The sequence below is a fragment of the Eretmochelys imbricata genome, chromosome 6 (assembly GCF_965152235.1).
Source record: "Eretmochelys imbricata isolate rEreImb1 chromosome 6, rEreImb1.hap1, whole genome shotgun sequence".
NCBI classification, from domain to species: domain Eukaryota; kingdom Metazoa; phylum Chordata; order Testudines; family Cheloniidae; genus Eretmochelys; species Eretmochelys imbricata.
Window position 1 is genome coordinate 36,847,333 of NC_135577.1, and position 21,486 is coordinate 36,868,818.

The window sequence follows — 21,486 nt, forward strand, 5'->3', positions numbered from 1 at the left end:
TGGTAAATTGTTCCAATGGTTAATTATTCTTGATGTTCAAAATGTACATCTTTTTTCCGGTCTGAATTTGTCTAGATTCAACCTCCAGTCATTGGGTCTTGTTCTACCTTTCTCTGCTACATTGAAGAGCCCATTATTAAATATTTGTTCCCCATGTAGGTATTTATAGACTGTAATCAAGACATCCCTTGACCGTCTCTTTGTTAAGTGAAATAGATCAAGCTCCTTGAGTCTATCACTATAAGGCATGTTTTCTAATCATTCTCATGGCTCTTCTCTGAACCCACTGCCATTTATCCACATCCTTCTTGAATTGTGGGCTCCAGAACTGGACACAGAATTCCAGCAGTTGTCGCACCAGTGCCAAATAAAGAGGTAAAATAACCTCTCTACTACTACTTTAGATTCCCTTGTTTATGCACCCCAGGACTGCATTAGCTCTTTTGGCCACAGGGTCAAGGGGGAAGCTCATTTCAGCTGATTATCCCTCCCTCCCTTGCAAAATTGGGTTACCAATTTTTGGTTGGACGTATTCCTAGCGGTTTCATTACATGATAATCTTTAATTAAAGATTAATCTTTAATTCCTAGATGGTTGGCAACCTTACCCCTAAATCTTTTTCAGAATCACTTCTTCCCTGTAAGTGTGGCCTACATTCTTTGTTCCCAGCTGTATGCATTTACATTAAGCGGTATTAAAATGCATATTGTTTGCTTTCATCCAGTTTACCAACTGATCTAGATCGCTCTGAATCAGTGACCTGTCCTCTTTATTATTTACCACTCTCCCAATTTTTGTGTCATCTGCAAACCTTTATCAGTGATAATTTTATGTTTTCTTCCAGGTCATTGATAAATAGCATAGGGCAGATAACCAAACCCTGCAGGATCCCATTAGAAACAGACCTGCTTAATGACAATTCCGATCTTGTACAGTACACAACACCTTACCCTCATAAAAAAAATTTTCATATGTAATTTCAGAGTGATCCTATCTGGACCTCAGAAAATCAGAGTTAGTCTATCAAAAATTAAGAGCATCGTGAGGTTAGAACACACATTTTCTTTGTAAAACTAAAAGTGGTATAGAAAATTATATGCTAAAATATGCAAATAGAATATCTGCTTTGTAGGAAAAGCAGAGGAATGCACTGAATTCCTTTTAAATTAATTCAACATGAGTATCTTTGGAGCTTAAACACAGTCCTCAGGAGAATAAATGCTGCATAATGTGAAATGCTGGAAAAGACTTGAAATGCACCAACTAAAAGTGCTTTTTACTGCAGCATTTGACCAAGAACTTTCTAGATGGTAAGTTCTGCATGTAATTTGTGAAAATTAAAACTTGTTACTAGAAAATTACTCCAAGTACAAGACTTAAATTATTTAAGATGTCATTTGGTTGCCATCATGAAAAGTTTTTACCAAACAGGGACTGCATAGATTTCAGGCCACTTACCAGAAATATTGATTTTTTTCATTGAGCAAAAATATTGTACACATTCATACTTTCATACTGAGATGTGTGACGTGAAGAGTACATGGAGTAGAGATTCTGAACACTTGATGATTTACAAATATTTCTAAGTAATTCACTTTAGTACAACTTGTCAAAGAAGCGATCACAGGTACTTAATGAGACATATGTTAAGAAGACTGAAATTGCAAATACTTTAAGCTACCTACTTTAAGGTCAAGTATTCAATGTAAAAGGAATACTGTGTGAGTTGCACACACAATAAGGGGAGGCATACACTCAGCTAAGATGAGAGTGTCATTAAATACCACTTTCTCATCTGCAAGTAGTACAGTGGGTAAAATTTCTTGCCTCCAACTAGAACAGATAGTGCAGTGATCCTATTAGTTCCAAGGATAAGTAGGGTCCAGTTGGGTTAGTATTTGGATCAGAGACAGGCAAAGAACTGCTAGGGGCAGCAGAAAGAGGTGGTGATGATTCAGAAGGCAGCACTCTTTCCACCTAAATCAACATGATGTCCGGGGGCACTTGTGGTTCTGGAGGTGCTGTCTTGTGGTTGAGATTTAAAACTAGAGTCCTGGCCATTTGCAGTCATTAAAAAAACAACACCTCAGCCTTTTTGCAGGTATCAGCTGGCCGAATTCCATTTTGGGTAATTATGTTCTGCCTGTCTATACTCCTCCTGCAGTTTCAAATGAATGCAGTATTCTCCTTCCCTTCCTGAACTGAGCAGTTGTTCAGTGTTGCTGAGGGTAGTTGTGTAGCTGCTGTATTTCACATCAGCAGCAGATGATATGATCCCATTCCCTAAATAGATTTTGAGAGTGTGGGATCCTTTTGAGCTAAAGGGACAGTACAAATCCAAATTCTTAACAAGTAATAATACAATAATGTATCTAGTGACTTTTATTCTGAAAGATTCCAAAAAGTCCTGCAAGTTGCAGGGCAAATTCTTCCCCCAGATGCATGCTGAACGCAGCTCCACTGAAATCATGTGCAGGCATTCCGGGGCAGGATTTGGCCCTACATACAGTACATACTGCACAGGAATTACTCCACCGAGTAGAGGAATGGTTCTCAGATAGAAACAGACAACTGTTTAGCAGTGCACAGCAACACTTCACAATGGTCTGGGATAAGAATGGTGAAATTCACCCACGTAAGAGTGAGTTTAAGCCCAGTAACAGAGCTCCAAGGGCTGGTGGATGCAGTGGCCTTAACACCTCAGAAAAGTGAAATGCAGGAGTTAAGGTTCCTGTTCCAGCTCACAGGCTGGAGTAGTAACAATGTGGGCTTTAGCCATGTAAGGATCAGTGAATAAGGGTACCTCAGAAGCACTGTTTTACAAAGGAGTAAATCTGTAGCAGCAGTGAGGTATGAATGCTTCCTAATTTTTTTAAGTCTATTCTAGCCATTAAAAGAGACAGGAACTAACCAAACAGAATACTTCTTATTTAAATAAAATATACATATACCTACTACTTCGTATCAACCAAAGAGCATGAGTAATTTCCTCTCCCTTTGCACTCCCCCCCCCCCCCAAAAAAAAAACTAAATTCCCAGTGTGGTACTTGCGGAATTAAGCATGTGACAGTTGCATTTGTTAGCAGATTGTGTGTACAGCTTTGCTCCCAAGACAGCACAAAAGATAATTCAATACTTAGTTATTTTCTTTAAAGTCTGGAAAGCTTGCTGTGACAAAGAACTTTGTGCCCACACAGTCATGCCCCAAAGCAGCAATGCTAACCATCAGACAGAGCGTTTCAATAAAGCACAGTGCATATCAAAGCATTCAATCAGGAAATGACAGAATTCTGATGTGCTTATAAAACACAGAGGGCTTTCAAAAACGAAACAAAAACAAAAAAAAAAAACTACCACTGAAGTTAACTTTACAAGTTGTTGCTATTCTCATGTATTTTCTTTAAAAGCTTAATACCGATTGCTCACAAAGCTTCCTTTGCATCTCCGCCTAGGTCAAGGGGGTCATGTTCTTCCTTGATCAGACTCCCATTACATTCTGCTATTTTTTCTTCTTCTACACGGTGGAAAGGGATTATTTATTCTAAATATTAGTCATATAAAGTCTTAAATGTGAGAGACAATGATCAAAGTGCTGCAGCAGTAGTTTCACTAAAGTAAGATTACCAACTGCTGAGATTTTAAACATAGGGAATAATCCCAAAACGCTACACCCAGCAAATCCCTTTCCATTCAGATGGACTACACTGTACAGCACAGTAATATTAGTTTTCCTCTAATGAAATCTACTGTAGCTGCAAAATTCAATCTATAGCTGGAGAATGCATAAGCCTTAATCGTTATTTATTAGTATGCACTAGTTTCCATGCTATATCTTCTTTTTGCACCTGAGGAACAAAGCATTTCATTACAATAAACTCCAGCTATGCAAAATATAGCCATGGGAAAGATATAGAATATAAACTCCAACCTCTGCTTCCTCTAATAACACTATATTTTCATTGTAGTGTTAAAGCAGGGAGAGAACAACAGTATTTCACTCTGGCAGCACTTTCCGAGGGAACAATTATGAGCTATAGAGAAACATGGTGAAAAATGCTAAAATATTTAAGAACGGAACTTCATTTGCCTGCTCACTTAACTGCAGCAGTATTTTACAATGGTTTTAATTTCACATCACTTGCTCTTAACAGTGCTGATGGTAGTGTTTGGACCTCCTCTCACTTCTCCAAAAGAAGTGACAAGCTTCACAGTATTCCCATGATCAGTACAAACACCATAGATGGGTGGGATGGATGCCACACTGTGAGCATGCATGGAACAATGCTGTGACATTAACTCTAGATACCAGCATCATGGTGCTGTTCTGGGCATGTGCGCTGCTGAGCCCCTCCCCTTGTGATGCTAATATTGAGTGTTGATCTTACCAGGTAGGGACTCTTCCTGCCCTATGGTCTCACCTATGCTGACAGAGCAAAGATAACAATAGAACGTGATGTTTCAACATGGAACACCTTCAAAAATGCTCAACCCTCGGTTGGCAATTCAGTTATTCTTTGAGTAAAATACTTCCTCCATTTCCCCCAATGCATTAATCCTTTACCCCTTCCCTCCTGCAAAATACTGTTTCATACTTGCCCCCTCCCAAATCCAGCAACCTTTTCGTCCTCAACCTTGGTCCAAGTACCTCTTGACTCCCCACTAGGCACCTCTAGGTAGCTCCCCTTTCTGGCAACTGTTTCTCACAGCAGTATCTGTGCTGATAGGCAGGTTGCCCTGCCCTTTCTGGCTGGCTGTAGGAGGATTGAGTGGGTTGGAGCAGGTACTTTCCCCGGTGGTGAGCTCAGTAATTATTTGGGGAATGGGTCTTCCTTAGTTCTTGAGGCTGGCAGGTTCCCCGAACTGCTGGAGGTCTTGCTTAGCTGGTCTGTCTCTGGGTTTTGGGGTGGGAGGAGGAGGGCATCTTGCCCTTATTGGTGGGTGAGGGCACAGGGGTCCCACACACTCCCATAAACAGCTTTTTAGATTCTGGGCTGGGTGGATGGACACCATCGGGTATAGGAATACAGTGCTGTGGCTGAGGGACTATTGATAGTGTAACAGCAGCACCACAGTCCCGCTTTCTCTCCCGGTCCTTGGGCACTGCTGGAACAGCTGGCCAGGCAGAAGGAGAGAGAGTTGCAAGGCATCTGTGATATGTCCTCTATGTGCCTCTGCATAAATGACTGTTTGTTTCCACAGCGCACTTTCTAAGGGTATGTCTACATTACAAACCTAAGTTGACTAATACTAGTAGTAATTACTGAGGTGGTGCATATCCACACTACCCTCTTTGCGTAGGTGGTGAGCGTTCTCACCAGGAGCACTTCCAGTGACCTAAGAGGGTCAGTGTGGGGAGCTGAGAGCCTGCTGGGAACTCCCTGCCACGAGCATGTCTGCCTCACAAGCTCCTGGGCTCCCCGTGGGCTCCCCCTGCCTTGTGCCATGTTCCCCAGGGGAAGCCGCCCAGGGCTTCTCACCACCGGGAAGCAGGGTCCAGCTGCTCTTCTGGCCACCCCACCCCCGGCTCCCTGCCTGGCTCTCGGCAGGGAGCAGGTGAGGGGCTGCTCAGGCTTCTCACCCTGGGCTCCCAGCTGGGAGTCAGGTCCAAAGCCACCCCAGCTTCTGGCCTGGCTCCCAGTCGGAAGCGAGGTCTGAAGCTCAGCTCCCAGCTGGGAGTGGGGGGAAGACCCCCGGATTTCTCAGCCCAGCTCGGAGCGGGGTCCAGCTGCCCAGCTCTCCAGGGCAGCGGGGGGCTTTGTTATCAATTTCACAGCTCCTGCCGTGAAATTGACAAGACCGCTGATGTAAGCAACACAGTGTCTACAGACACTGCATCGCCCTAACTACACCAATATAAGCCTTACGCCTCTTCTGGAGGTGGAGTTATCATATCGTCGTAGTAGGGCTCTTATGTCAGTGGGAGGAAGGCTGTAGTGTAGATGCTGACATAATTAGGTTGACAAACTATTTTATGTTGACCTAACTGTGTAGTGTAGACCAGCCCTTAATTTCTTCCAGCCATAAATGGTGGGAGCTTAAGTGATGCATGGAGCCTCTGTGCAGAGGTGACTTTCACCCACAGGGAGGGTGTTCACTTGCCATATAAAACTGTCCCCGGGTGTGTCTGAATGCAAGGAACTTGGGAAGTCTCACTGGAGGTTGAGGAAGTAATGAACAATTTACCGTAAGAGCTATTCTGGTGTTTCAAATCTGCATTAAAAAAGAGGGACATACGTGAGAGGGTATGTTCAGCATAATGTATCCAGGAGCTTGTGGGAATGCTCACCTGAACAGTACAAACTTCCATAGTGCTTTTAGAAAGCTTTCAATCTGAAATTAATAGCTATGTGAAATGCTGCTCCTGCACATACTGAATAAATAACGTAGATATAACGTGTGGTGCCACTTCAGAAGGGTAAATCCTGCTTTCAGCTGTTCCCAGACAGCCCACTGAACTCAGCAGGAACCCCACTCCACCCTAAAATTATCTCCCAGGGCCTGATGCAAAGCCCATTGAAGCCAATGGAAAAAATCCCACTGACTTCAATAAGAGATTGGGTCCTAACAGAACAATTCAGGGAGGTTGAATAAAGGTGAAAATTAAAAGATGGCAGCTTCCACAATCCTGTCACCACTGTATTAGTGCTCCCGGTGCTAACATGGTGTTAGCTGTTCCTCCTCCTAATGACACCCCTTGAGCCTGGCACTGGTCCTGCCTAAAACATTAGATAAGCTGGAGGGGCAGAATTAACAGTATGGCATGGCCTCTTTATGGCCTTTATGTATGGAGTGAAGAATTTAATTTCTCTCTTCAGACAAGTTGTTCTTATTTATTGGTTTTATTTTATTTTAAATTATGGGAAATGTTTCTCTTTTCAATTCCTGAAGAATTTGGATTTTCATTTTAGTTTCAGAATAAGAAAAGCTGAAACCTACTAATTAAGAAGCTTTTAAAAGGGTCCTTTAAACATATAAACATATATATATATATATATACACACACACACACACACACACACCCCTTAAATACATCCCTTGTTTATCAGCAGTACTAAGATGTAGTGCTGGCTCTAGTAAGCCACTTCCACAAGACTTTGAGAAAGAATATGCAAAGAGTAGGCTTCATTTCTGCTGCAGAAGGCTGGGGCAAGGTGAAGCTCCCCCAACACTTTTCATGTCAAATGAATCCATTACAGAGGGTATCTCCAAGAATCACCTAATTGACTGTCTACACAGTTGTCAGTCTGACACCATGCACAATGGTGTGATAATCATAGAATCAGAGGACTGGAAGGGATCTCCAGAGATCATCTAGTCCAGTCCCCTACACTCATGGCAGGCCTAAGTATTATCTAGACCATCCCTGACAGGTGTTTGCCAAACCTGCTCTTAAAAATCTCCAATGATGGAGATTCCACAACCTCCCTAGGTAATTTATTCCAATGCTTAAGCACCCTGAGAGTTAGGAAGTTTTTCCTAATGTCCAACCTTAACCGCCCTTGCTGCAATTTAAGCCTATTGCTTCTTGTCCTGTTCTCAAAGGTTAAGAAGAACACTTTTTCTCCCTCCTCCTTGTAACAACCTTTTATGTACTTGAAAACTGTTATGTCCCCTCTCAGTCTTCTCTTCTCCAAACTAAACAAACCCAATGTTTTCAATCTTCCCTCATCGGTCATGTTTTCTAGACCTTTAATCATTTTTGTTGCTCTTCTCTGGACTTTCTCCAATTTGTCCACATCCTTCCTGAAATGTGGCACCCAGAACGGGACACAATACTCCAGTTGAGGCCTAATCAGTTTAGAGTAGGGCGTAAGAATTACTTCTCATGTCTTGCTTACAACACTCCTGCTAATACATCCCAGAATAATGTTTGCTTTTTTTGAAACAGTGTTACACTGTTGACTAATATTTAGCTTGTGGTCCACTATGACCCCCAGATCCCTTTCCGCAGTATTCCTTCCTAGGCAGTCATTTCCCATTTTGCATGCGTGCAACTGATCGTTCCTTCCTAAGTGGAGTACTTTGCATTTGTCCTTATTGAATTTCATCCTATTTACTTCAGACCATTTCTCCAGTTTGTCCAGATCATTTTGAATTATAATCCTATCCTCCAAAACACTTGCAACCCCTCCCAGTTTGGTATCCTCCGCAAATGGTGGACAACAATTGGTTATAATGGGGATTAGTCGTCCTTCACTGAAGAAGGTGGTTAGATTTGCATGACTCCTGATCATTGTCTGAGGCTGGTGGTTCCCTCATACAGTGGTCTGAATGGGGCTCTGACCTTGGTTAGGCATTGGAAGGGCTGTGATAATCCAAGCTAAATAGGCCTGGGAAATACTAGAATACTTTGGATTTGAGTGTTGAAAAGGAAGGTTGTCGGTGACAGCTTGATGCTATATAGCTTTCCCCTTTGTTCACTGCTGCCAGGACAGGTTGCTTTTAGTAGATATTTTGTTTAAAATAATGGTTTAATAAAGTTGCTTCCACCTTGCTACATGAGCATTCTTGTCTCTGTCCTCCCACTCCTTACCATTTGCAGTAATAGCTAATTGCTCTTCTAGAGGGCCCTATTTATTTCTGATTAAGTGAAAAGTGACGATACGTATTTAAAAGTCTGACAGCAGCTCACCTCTTTCAGTGAGAGACACAAGGTGGCTGAGTCCAATAAAGGTGTTGATCCAGTAAAGATATTCCCTCACCCACATCATCTCTCTCATATCTTGGACGCAGCACAGCTACAAAAACTATTTCAATTCAAGACAGCAGTGCTTTCAGAAAAATATTTGCCTAGAAGAACACCTAACAGACACTCTAAGCAATAAACTTAGTGAACATTACGCACTTGTGTGAGTCTTTTCAGTGTTAATTTACATAATTTGACATAATTGCAGATATAAACACTCGAAGAAGCCTTGGGAGCAAGAGTGTCACTGACGCCTACACTTCATCAGCTCACACTGCATTTAGCACATTTATAAAGCTGAGGACTAGTATGGAAATCAGCTGAAGGTCAGATCAGCTGGATCATGATTAAATACCCATCATATAAGAGTTTGAATGACTTGAGTGCTCCAGGAACTTTTGTCTTGCAACAAAAACAAAACAAAAAAAGCCCACACCAATTTTCCTAATGTTTATATCCAATCACTTTCACATATAGGACCACATGTTAAAATGATTTTTAGATACAGAGGGCCAGATTTTCCTATCACATCACACCAGTTCTATACCAATCTAAGTCAATTCAGTGTAGTGACTTCTGATTTACACTGGGGTGAGACAGACAAGAATCAGGCTCAGCCCCTTACATTTGTGAGGCCCATGCTGTATATTTAAGATACTTAGCATCTATGAAATGATGAGAAGCCAAAAGGTTTTGCCTATATTTAGAGGAAACTTTTGAATATTTGGTACACAGGCTCAACCAGAATAAAATCTGGTAGCTGACTTTCTATGGAGAGGCAGAGGGAGCAATTTTGCTATCAGTTACATTCATGTAAAACCAGAATAACTCCACTGACTTCACTAAATCCACTAATTACATCCTTCTAATTGAGATAATAATTTGGTTGATAACAAAGCCATCATAAATTACATTTTAAAAATGGTATATCTTAAAATATTTTACTGTGGACATATCATGGGCCAAGATTTTCAAAACTGACTAGTGATTTGGGGTGTCTTACTTGTTGAGTGCCAAAAACCAGATACTTTAAACAGGTCACAATTCCAGAGGGTGAATGATGCTCATCACTTCCTGAAAATCGGTTCCTTAAATGTGTTGAAAACTGAGGCACCCAAAAATCACTAGGCACTTTTGAAAATCTTAGTCACGTGTTTAAAAATATTAATGCATTATTATGTTAACGATAAAAATCACCTTCGGAGAATTTCTTGACACTGTGAATAATTTGAAACTCTTATGTTCCAACTAAACCTGAAACTTCCCAATACACATATCAATAGAAAATTAATACTGTATAATAAAAATCAAATTACTCCTTATACTACCTACACTTGTGAAAGTTAATACATTTGTATGTGTTACTATAGTTTCTTCTTGACCACTCCTTTTATCCCTTATATTCTTAGAAATTGGACTGCTCATGGAAGAGGCCAGATTGACAGAACTTTCTCGGGGCAGTGCAAGACTGGGAAATCAGCTCCTCCAGGAGCTAAAGAACATCACAAACCTCATCATCTTCCACTCCAAGTGCCTGGCACATTTCTTTGATCTTGCCTTCTCTAACATAAATACATAGCAACTGGTACACTAAAACACAACAAAAAACAAACAGCCCCCTGAAAACCCTACCAAACCAAGACATTCCACTGCATATGCTTCTCTCCATGGGGATAGAACAACAATATATGACAGATGTCTGGTCACCTTACATAATGAACTACAGGAAAGCGCTCAGATACAACACTGATGTGTGGTATAATAACTTATATGGAACAGAACAGAATAAAATAGCCCTGGAAAATGAAGCCCCCAGTTGTTCATAGGAGAAGTGAGGCATAGCCAATGGCAGTGTAACCTTCCCCAAGCTGTGTCTTCAACGTATCTTAAACCTGACCTGGTAGGACCTCCTCAGAGTGAGAGGGTAGAGCAACTTTTCTGTTGAGATGGCCACAAGACAGCTATCATTTACTAAGCAACAACATCAACTATGCACTAACCTGGATCTACTTCACACCAGTACTTAGAGGAAGAGATAGGTTCAAGTCACCACATTCAGTTCCACATCTTAACACACTTAATTCAGGACTGTTTGGAGGATCCAGGGTTCTGGTTTAGACCATGATAAAGATAGCAACCATTTGAAAAATGAGGATCTAGAATCAGCTTTGCATCTCAAACCACTCAATGTTTCTGCCTGTGTTTGATTTGGGCCCATTTCTGTTTAGATGTAAATGACTCCATGTCCTAGAACCAATTCCCTGTGTCATCCAGTCCATTGTTTTCTTGATTTCAAATATTATTGAAGTTTGGGATGGAGAGTTAATTTCTGCATCTTCCCTTCTAAATGAACAACTAATCATTGCTGGATTTCCATTTGCCCTGCCTTTACTTCTTTTCACACTCTACAGTACATTAAAATAATGGCAAGGGAAATAAATGAGCTCAATCCCCTTGTTATAAAAGGAAGGAGGTTGCTGGCAGAAAATTTTCCATAAAGGCCCCTTTCCTTTGTAATGATCTGCCCCTCAGGGCTGAAATAGCCCAAATTTGTTGATCTTCCATGCATATTACAAAGGCCATCTTTTTGAGTGGGATTTTGATGGAATGCTGAGGCAATTGAGGGCAAGATGTCTATCTACTGGAAAAGTGCAACAGGGAGTTTTAAGCCATATTAGTCACATAATTGGAGATCAAATGATGTGTGATAGGAAGAAATGCTGCTGCTGGGATTGATTTACTTTGCACTTCCTATGTTCTTGTGTTTCTAAATGGCATGTCAAGGGTTTAAATGACATGTCAAGCATTTTGGATGGGCAACTTTGGGTGGGGAGTTTGCATGAGACAAAAGTTAACTAAATAAAACTTAATTAAACAGATAGGATATTAGTTTGAATTCTACACATTGGCCCTAATCTTGCAAAGACTTACATACATGTTTAACATTAAGCATGTGAGTAGTGCTAGAATGGTCTCACAGGATCAGGTAGGTCACTGTTAGCTGAGTATGAAATTTATCTTTTAATTTTGTTGTATTATTTAAATAATAATAATAATTATTATTATTAACCACATTTTCCATCATTAAACTAACATAATGAAATCATTCCACTAACTGCAAATGGAGAAAACGGGGAATGCTACCTAACTGGTACTTTTTGCAGTTTTACCCACATGAGCCTATCAATTTTCACAGAAACTTAAAATGTAGCGGTAGGACTGAAGATGCATTTCGATGTCCTTGCTGTTCTATGGATCAGGGTTTTGCCTCTGAAAACGTAAGGTGTGTTTTGCAGGAAGTGATATATGTTCTCTCATTTCAATTCCAAGACATAGGCCTGGAACCCCAGACACGTGAATTACTTTGCACGATTCTGGGAAAGCCAGTTCAGTCTGTCTGTCCTCCTATCAGTTTGCAAAACCCACTTCCTTCATGAGGCAATTCTTCCCCCTCCCATTTTTTATTACCTGCATTATCAGAGTTCCCTGTGGGGATCATTGCCATGTCTCAGAATCTACAGAAGTGTGAGCACATGCTTGAAGTCATTAGGTGGGGCTATGAAATCTGATGATCAGAAGCCAAAAACTACATTTAAAAAATATATTAATATTTGAACAGCTCCAGGTCTAAAAGTGCTACATGAACATCAACACCTACAGTCCCTGTGCAGTAGTCCTGATCACTGTGTAACATAAAAAAGTAAAGGCAGGAGCTTTCAAAATGTAGTAAAAGAAACAACAATGCTTTTCAGATTTTTTTAAGATAGCTTCTAATGTGTTCGGAGAAGTCTACTCATTTTACCAGATTAAATGTGAGCAACGAAAACACAATGCATCAATTTATTCTGGCAATCCCTGATTACTCTCATTAGTTTTCTCATAGCTTACAGCATGCAAACCCTACTTTGCATCACATTATGTCTGCAGAAACTACAACTCTTTAATCACTCTGGGTACTAACAAAACAATCCTTTCTGAACAGCATGCCTTTAATTATTCCGTTTGCCTCTTAATTTATCATAAAGAGACAAAAAAAAGTAGTTCTCACTTCTCTTCAGAGGAAGTTAGGTTGTGGGAATTAACACTGGACTCCTTGGAATATTTATAGCACAGTACTGTGCTTCCCCTACGGAATGGAAATATAGAAGGGAAAAGGCGGCACAAATTCCTAACAAGGTGGTTAAGAGATTTTTGAAGTGTATGTTTTGTTTTGGATTGTTGAGGATGTGGAGAGGAGGGTTAATTAAAACTATTAATTCAGTTAATTCACTTTTTACCCTAACAGCAAACATATGGGCCCACAAAATCAATTCTAACATATATAAATCAATCATGCCAAATTCATCAGTTTTCTGGAGCAGAGGCGATGGATTCTTTGGCACCAAAGGGTCAGGTCATCTGGATCAAGGACCATACAGTTGGATGTTAATCAGTAACATGACTGTTTTTTTAACTAGAGTTTGAATAAATCTGTTACTACAACCCATTAAAAGAATGTCCCAAAACTAAGCAAGCAGAACACTACAATGGAGAGCCTCTTGAAGCTTGGTAGAATGAGGATAATCAATTGGACAATGTAATACCAGGGTACAAAATATATAGGAATGACAGAGTAAGTCATGCTGGTGGGAGAGTGGCAATATATGTTAAAAAAAGCAAAGAGTCAAATAAGGTGAAAATCTTAAAAGAATCAAACTGTACAATAGAATCTCCAAGGACAGAAGTTTCATGCTTGCATAATAAGAGGAAAGCAGTAGGAATATACTACAGACTTCTGCCCAGAATGGTGACAGTGACTGTGAAATGCTAAGAGAGGTTAGAGAGGCTACAAAAATAAAAAAAGGCAATAATAATGGGTGACTTCAACTATCCTCATATTGACTGGGTAAATGTCATCTTATGGCATGATGCAGAGAAAAAATGTCCAGATACCATAAATAACCATTTCTTGGAGCAGCTAGTCCTGGATCCCACAAGGGGAAAGGCACTTGATTTAGTCCTAAGTGGAGCACAAGTTCTGGTCCAATAGGTAACCACAGCTGAACTATTCAGTAATAGGGCCATCATATAATTAAATTTAGCATCCTTATAAGGGGGAAAATACCAAAAATCAAACAAAACCAAAAAAACACCACAGTTACATTTAACTGTAAAAAAAGGGGAACTACACAAGAATGATTATGCGAGGTAGATGGAAATTAACAAGAGCAGTCACAAGGTTAAAATGCCTGAAGCAGCATGGAGGCTACTTAAAAACACTGTAATAGAGGCTAAGACTAAATGTATATCCCCAAAGAAGAAAAGACAGTTAGAAGACCAGAAGAATGCCACTATGGCTAAACAGCAGAGTAATCACAGCATGATAGAACCATATGGTTAGAAGGAACCGCAAGGGTCATCTAGTCTAACCCCCTGCCAACATGCAGGGTTTGTTGTGCCTAGACCATCCAAGAAACATGGCTATCCAGCCTCCTTTTGAAAACCTCCAGTGCAGCAGCTTCCGCAACCTCCCTGAGCAGTCTGTTCCATTGTCCTACTGTTGTTAAAGTTAGGGATTTTTTCCTGAGCTTCAGTCTCAATCTGCTGTGCTGTAGTTTGAACTCACTGCCTCTTGTGCTGCCCTCTGTGGCAAGAAAGAACAACCATTCTCCATCCTTTTTATGGCAGCCTTTCAAGTATTTGAAGACCGCTCTCATGTCCCTCCTCAATCTCCTCTTTTCCAAACTAGACACACCCAGTTCCTTCAGCCTTTGCTCGTATGGCTGGCATTCCATCCCTTCGATCATCTTTGTCGCTCGCCTCTGGATCCTTTCCAGTTTCTCTACATCCTTTCTATATATTGGTGACCAAACCTGGACACAGTACTCCAGCTGAGGCCTAACCAGCACCAAGGAGAGCAGTACTATCACCTCCCACAACTTGCATGCCATGCCTCGGTTAATGCAACCCCTAAAATGGCATTTGCTTTTTTTGCAACAGCATAATGGGAGCTTCAGAGGCAAAAAAAGCATTCTTTAAAATAGGGAGGTCAAATCCTACTGAGGAAAAATATGAAGCAGCATAAACTCTGGCAAGTAAAATGTAAAAGTATAATATGACAGGCCAACAAACAATTTGAGAAGCAACTTGATAAAGATGCAAAAACTAACAGTAAAACATTTTTTAAAGTACATCTCGAGCAGGAAGTCTGCCAATCAGGCAGAGAGTCCACCAGACAACAAAGGTGTTAAAAGAGCATTCAAGGAAGACATGGCCATTGCAGAGAAGCTAGATGAATTATTTGCACCATATTCACTGCAGAGAATGTGAGGGAGATACCTGCATCACAGCTATTCATTTTGGGCAATAAATTTGAAGTACTGTCTCAAAGTGATGTGTCAATAGAAGAGGTTTTAGAACAAATTGATAACAAAAGTAATAAGTCACCAGGACCAGATGGTATTCACCCAAGAGTTCTAAAGGAACTCAAATATGACATTTCAGAACTACTAACCGTAGTACAAAACCTATAACTAAAATCAACCTCTGAACGAGATGCCTGGAAGATAGTTAATATAACACTGATTTTTAAAAAGGGCTCCAGAGAAGATCCTGACAATTACAGGCCAGTGAGCCTAACTTCATTACAAAGCAAATTGTTAAAAACTATAGTAAAGAACAGAATGATCAGACACATAGATAAATACAGTTTTTTGAGGAAGAGTCAACATGGCTTTTGTAAAGGGAAGTCATGCCTCACCAATCTATTAGAATTCTCTGAGGGTGTCCAAAAACATGTGGATAAGGGTGATCCAGTTGATAAAGTATACTTGGATTTTCAGAAACCCTTTGACAAGGTACATCACCAAAGGCCCTTAAGGAAACTGAGTAGCCATGGGATAAGAGGGGAGATCCTCTCATGGATCAGTAACTGGTTGAAAGACAGAAAAAGTGTAGGAATAAATGGTCAGTTTTCACAATGGAGAAAGGTAAACAGCGGAGTCCCCAAGGATCTGTACTGGGATCTGTGCTGTTCAAAATATTCGTTAGTGAACTGAAAAATTTGCAGATGAGGAGTTACAGAGAGATCTTATAGAACTGGGTGACTAGACAACAAGATGGCAGATGAAATTCAGCATTGGTAAATGTAAAATAATGCACACTGAAAAAAATAATCCCAACTATACATTAGGTTCTAAATTAGTTATTACCACCCAAGAAAGAGATCTTGGAGTCATCATGGATAGTTCTCTGAAAAATTATGCTTAATGCACAACACTGATCAAAAAAGGCTAACAGTATATTAGGAACTATGAGGAAAGGGATAGAAAATAAGACAGAAAATATCATAATGCCATTATTTAAATCCATAATATGCCCACACCGTGAATACTGTGTCCCGTTCTGGTTGCCCCATCTCAGAAAAAGATATAGTGGAAGCAGTTCAGAGAAGCTAATCAATGGCTTTCATACTAGGAGAAATTAAAAATATTAGGACTGCTCAGCTGAGTAAAGAGACAACTCAGGGGGATAGAATAGAGGTCTGTAAAATCACAAATGGCATAGAAAAAGTGAACAGAGAAATCTTACCCTTTCACAGAATACAAAACCCAGGGGTTACCAGGAAGCAACTAATAGGCACCAAGTTAAAAACAAACAAGAAGTACTTTTTCACGCAACACACAGCTAAACTTTGGAACTCCTTGCCAGGGGATGTTGTGAAGGCTAAAAGTACAACTGGGTTCCAAAAAGAACCAGATAAGTTCATGGAGGATAGATCCTTCAATGGCTGTTAGCCAAGAGGGTCAGAGACACAATTCCATACTTGGGGTGACTTTAAACCTCTTACTAGAAGCTGGGAGTAGAAGACAGGGGTGGATCATTCCATATTTTCCCTGTTCTGTACACTCCCCCATACACTTTGGTACTGGTCACTAGCGGGGACAGGATACTGGACAAGATGGACCATGGTCTGACCCGGTATGATAGCTCTTATGTTCTTATATTCATATTAAAATATTGTTAAATATTATGTTACAGGCCAAACTTAAATCCACAACAGTAAGGACATTGTAAATGAAGGCTATGATACCAGTTTCCTGCCAGCCTAGACATTTGAGGACTGCCACTCGAGTACTATCCTTTAAAAACGATCATGGCTTCCTATTAATTATAATAAAAAATTCATTAATATATGTTAGTGATCATAAAGTCCAAATGAGCATTGCACTAATTAGTCACTCCAGTTAATTGCAGGACATTTCTACTGCAGTTATTACTGAAGTTTCAATAGCTGGTTAAATGTAAGATGAAACTAATGAGCGGGCAGCAAAAGTGCTCTGCAAATCCACGTGAAGTGGACTAGAAGAGACCACGAGTCACAGCTGAGGTTATGCACTTAGCGTGAAATTCACCCTGATGCAGAAGGCCAGCTCACAGGTCTATGCACCACTTAAGTTCTCCAAACAAGCCCTTGGTAGGACTTAAGTGATGCACAGGCCTTGAGCTGGCCTCCCTGCACAGAGGTAAATTTCACCCTAGGTTCTGAAGGCCAATACTGATTCTTGTGGAAAGCCTCAGCAAGCTGTTTTTGCAGAGGGCAATTCTCTGCAGAAGATCCTTGATGAGAAGGGAGCCTCAAAATCTCCACTGCACAATGACACACAGAGAGAGCTGCTGAAGAGCACTGCTTCACAGCCCACATTCTACAGCTCCTCTCGTGGTGGATTCTGGAAAGGGGAATCTCCAAATGTGATAGGCTGTTCAAGGAGGGCACCCCACCAATGTCTGGAATTTGACATTCTGCTATTACTTTTTTGACAGGTGAGGATTGCTACCAGTGTTTCACAGGAGTGGGTAGCACACTCATGCTTGAGAGAGCTGCACGGTGCAGTAAATTATGTTTAATAAACTTTGAAGAATATCACCCAAGAGCCTTATAACTCCCAGGATCAGATATAAGTATGGCTCTCTAGCATGCTATACAGAAACCAAGCATGCACCCAATTCAGTTCTGCTGGAAAACAGAGAATTCATGTTTCAGGTACAGAAACAAAGCTGATCCCCATTGAACCTTCCGAAATGTGTTTTAAGGAAGAATTACCTGAGTAAATTGCCAGTAAAGCTTCATCCTCTTTGCTTTGGCATAATTGCATTCAATGAGCCTGGGCCTGCTGTTCACGTCCACCAGGCATCTGTTGTCATCATCATCAATAGTGGGACTCAGAACACCCACATGGATCTGCTGATTACTTGTGTAATAAACATTCTGCAAGAGAAAGCACAAAACAAGACTCATTGCCTGAAGACGGAGGAGCTATTTCTGTCAAAGCTAATAAAGGCAAAAGTTAATATATTGACTAGAACTGACCTATCATCTTGTCCCCTGTTGGCTTGTAAATCATTTTGTATGTAGGAAGTAGCGTAATACATGTAAAGGTAGTTTTAAACTATCTATAATTGTCAGGTACCTGGCGAATTGGGGATTATGTGAGTATTATAAAGCATTTGCTGATGACATTTTTTCTAGCTTCTCTGGTGGTTCAGATTTGGGCTCAGAAACAGCAAGTTGCTATAAGTGGTAAATTTTCCAGCAGGAAGTGGGGTCAGTTTGGGAACTGCCATCATTTTTTATTAGAATATCTAATCTGAGGATAATACCAAGATGCACATTTGGGAGATGGGGGAGTGAGGGGAACAGGGGAGGAATAATACAATTGAGTTCAGAGGGATCTGGATCTTTTATATGACAAAGACAGTAAATAAAAAATGAAGCTTAGTGCAGATAAATGAAAATCAGTACATTTGGGGCAGCTCCCCAAAATGCAATGTACATGTTCAATGGATATCAGTTAACTCATTCAGCAGCCTGTGAAAGACTGAGTTATGCATATTTCAGGACACCTGGACTCACTTTATTGAATATATACATACAGGGCTGAATCCTTTGCTCTGGATTCACAGCAGAGCACTGATCTCACAGACCCTAATGATTTTTCTGCTGTCCAAACAGTCAAGAGACTATTTATTATCTAGCCTATTTATTTTGCCCTTTTTGTCCACTAAAAATGAGAGTGGTGTGTTTGTTTTGTTTGTTTCCCCAGAGGAAGGAGGGGAAGTGAAAAATGGATGGCAGAGGTTCTATGGTATTCCCTCTCAAAGGTATAAAGTTATATAAAATGTTGGCAAGGCAATATAAATCCACAATTTGGGATTGTCCTGTGAAACCTCCAATTCAGAATTAATTTTAAGGAGACTGGACCTTTCCCTTGACAGCATTATGGAAAAGGATAAAATTGCTCTTACCTTTGGCTCTACTAATTCTTTACATAGTGGGGAAAGTGTTAAAACTGAGAAGTATAATGGCAAGAAAAAGTCTGTAGGGGAGAGGCTCTCTGAGTAGCCATGCCTGGGCAGAAGAGCTAAACTGACATTTGTGTTGTCTTACTGTTGTTAATTAGTAAAGCTAAATCCCAGAAAAGGCGGGAGCTGGACTTTGTGTACTGTATGGTTGGAAAACGTGCCTGTTCCCAGGGCTCGATGGTACTATATCCTGGTATCTATTTATTAATGATGTTATATATAATTGATAGCTTGTTTTGTATGTACAGTGTGTACTTTGTTGTAAAAATCAAATCAAATATTAATTACAAAAAGAACAGAGTACAAATTAAACAGAACAGCCATGAACCATACAGACGTAGGAAGGGATTTGGGGGCTTATTGTAGAAAGTTCTTTGAATACATTATACCAGTGTATAGAAGGCAGGCAGGATATTGGGATGAATCAACACAAAGATAAAATACAGACCTTGTGTCTTGTTTGTGTGCAAGGCATACTCTTTGCCCTCACCTAGCCTTTCTGAGTCAGATCCTCAGTTGATGCAAATCAGCATAGTTCCATTGACGTCAATGAAGTTATGTTGATTTACATCAACCAAGGATTTGGCCCTCTGTTTAGTTTTGGTTCCTTTTTTTTCCATATCAAGGATAATGGAGAGAAACCTTTGCTGACAGAACCAGTATGATTCCAGGTGTTAAGAATCTTTGCTATAGAGAAAGATTGAAAAGGTCAGTCTCATTTTCACAGGAGAAGAGAAGAGTGAAATGATTTAGCAGATTCATTCAAATGTCTGAACAGGGTGACTGAAACTGAATGACAAACTATAAATACTGCTGAAGGGTTCACAAAAAAGAGACAGATCCATAAATTAGGAAATTAAGATTGGGCAAAATGAAGATTGCTATAATTAGAACTGATGCATTAGAAGAGCAATAAAAATAAGCTTCCCAGACAGATCAGGAGTTTAAGAAGTAGCCAGGCACTTTTACGGAGAGGATTGAAGGATTCATTGATAAAGCAGGGAGGCAGGACTGAGATAATCTTTAAAAAGGATGGTTAGGCCATATAGCATTTTATGGTCCAGTATTTCTTTATGGCCCTAATGTCTATTCTCCAAACTCATTACAGGCGGAAGGGAGGAAAGCTTCAGTCCTGGTTTGTGACTGCTACTGATAGGAAGCTATTTGTTAATATCATTATTCAGTATGTTGTCACCAATGTCAACGAGACAAAAGAGAAAAAATATGGATAAGCAATTTTTTTAAAAAGCTGCAATAAGTCACTTAAACACATAGGCCTAGATCCTTGGATATAGCTGAGGGCTGCACTGCACAGCTAAAGTGATGTGTGCACGCAAAGGGAACTTTAAACCGTTGTGTGTGCACCCTCATTCCAAAGCCCTCTTTGTTGATCAGGTCTCCCAAGCATTACTTAGAACCGCTCGAAGGCTCACAACAATCACACCTTCTCACTACTTGCTGAAGAGGGACAAATTCACAGTGTAACTGCAAAGACCATTTGGAAATTATACCAATAATAAATTAGGCTTTGTATGTCTCTGGATAGGAGTAGAATGGTTGTAGAGTACTCAGTAATTGAACCTGGAACTGGTAAAGCTCCATAGATACAGATTCCAAGGCCAGAGGGACCACTGTGATCACTAATCTGACCTCCTGTATAACACAGGCCATAGATTTCAGAGTAGCAGCCGTGTTAGTCTGTATTCGCAAAAAGAAAAGGAGTACTTGTGGCACCTTAGAGACTAACAAATTTATCTGAGCATAAGCTTTCGTGAGCTACAGCTCACTTCATCGGATGCCATAGAGCTTCCTCAAAGTAATTCCCTTTGAGCTACAGCATATCTTGATTTAAAAATTGTCAATGAGGAAGACTCTACCTCAGCACTTGGTAAATTGATCCAATATTAATTAACCTCACTGTTAAAAATTTACACTTTATTTCCAGGCTGAATTGGCTAGTTCAGCTTCCAGCCATTCAATCTTCTTACACCTTTCTCTGCTAGATCAAAGAGCCTGTTATCAAATATCTGTTCCCGGTGTAGGTATTTATAGACTGTGATCAAGTTACCCCTTAAACTTCTCTTGGTTAAGCTAAATAGACTGAGACTCTTTTGAGTCTATCACTATAAGGCATGTGTTCCAGTCTTTTAATTATTTTCATGGTTCTTTGTTGAACCTTCTCCAATTTATCAGCATCCTTCTTGAACTGTGGACACAGAACTGGACACTGTATTCCAGCAGTGGTTGCACCAGTACAAAATACAGAGGTAAAAATAACCTCTGTATTTGATAGCATTAGCCTCACAGCATCACACAGGGAGCTCTTGTTCAGTTGATTACCTGCTGTGACCCCCAAATCCACTGTGACCCCCATCTTGTATGTATGCCCTACAGACTTTGTCCCTAGACACCTGGACAAGAAGCATATGTATGTATCTTTAATAAAGATGAGCTAACAG

General features: G+C 40.4%; 1 protein-coding gene across 2 annotated transcripts in view; it reads right to left on the reverse strand.

Annotated features, from left to right (window-relative positions):
• The window catches only part of GALNT18 (polypeptide N-acetylgalactosaminyltransferase 18), a 385,548-nt gene that overhangs the window by 13,383 nt on the left and 350,679 nt on the right, over positions 1-21,486 (reverse strand). For both annotated transcript variants that reach the window (XM_077820102.1, XM_077820101.1), the window contains one exon: positions 17,769-17,933. In XM_077820102.1, the coding sequence (XP_077676228.1) occupies positions 17,769-17,933 (165 nt within the window). The remainder of the gene's footprint in view (positions 1-17,768; positions 17,934-21,486) is intronic.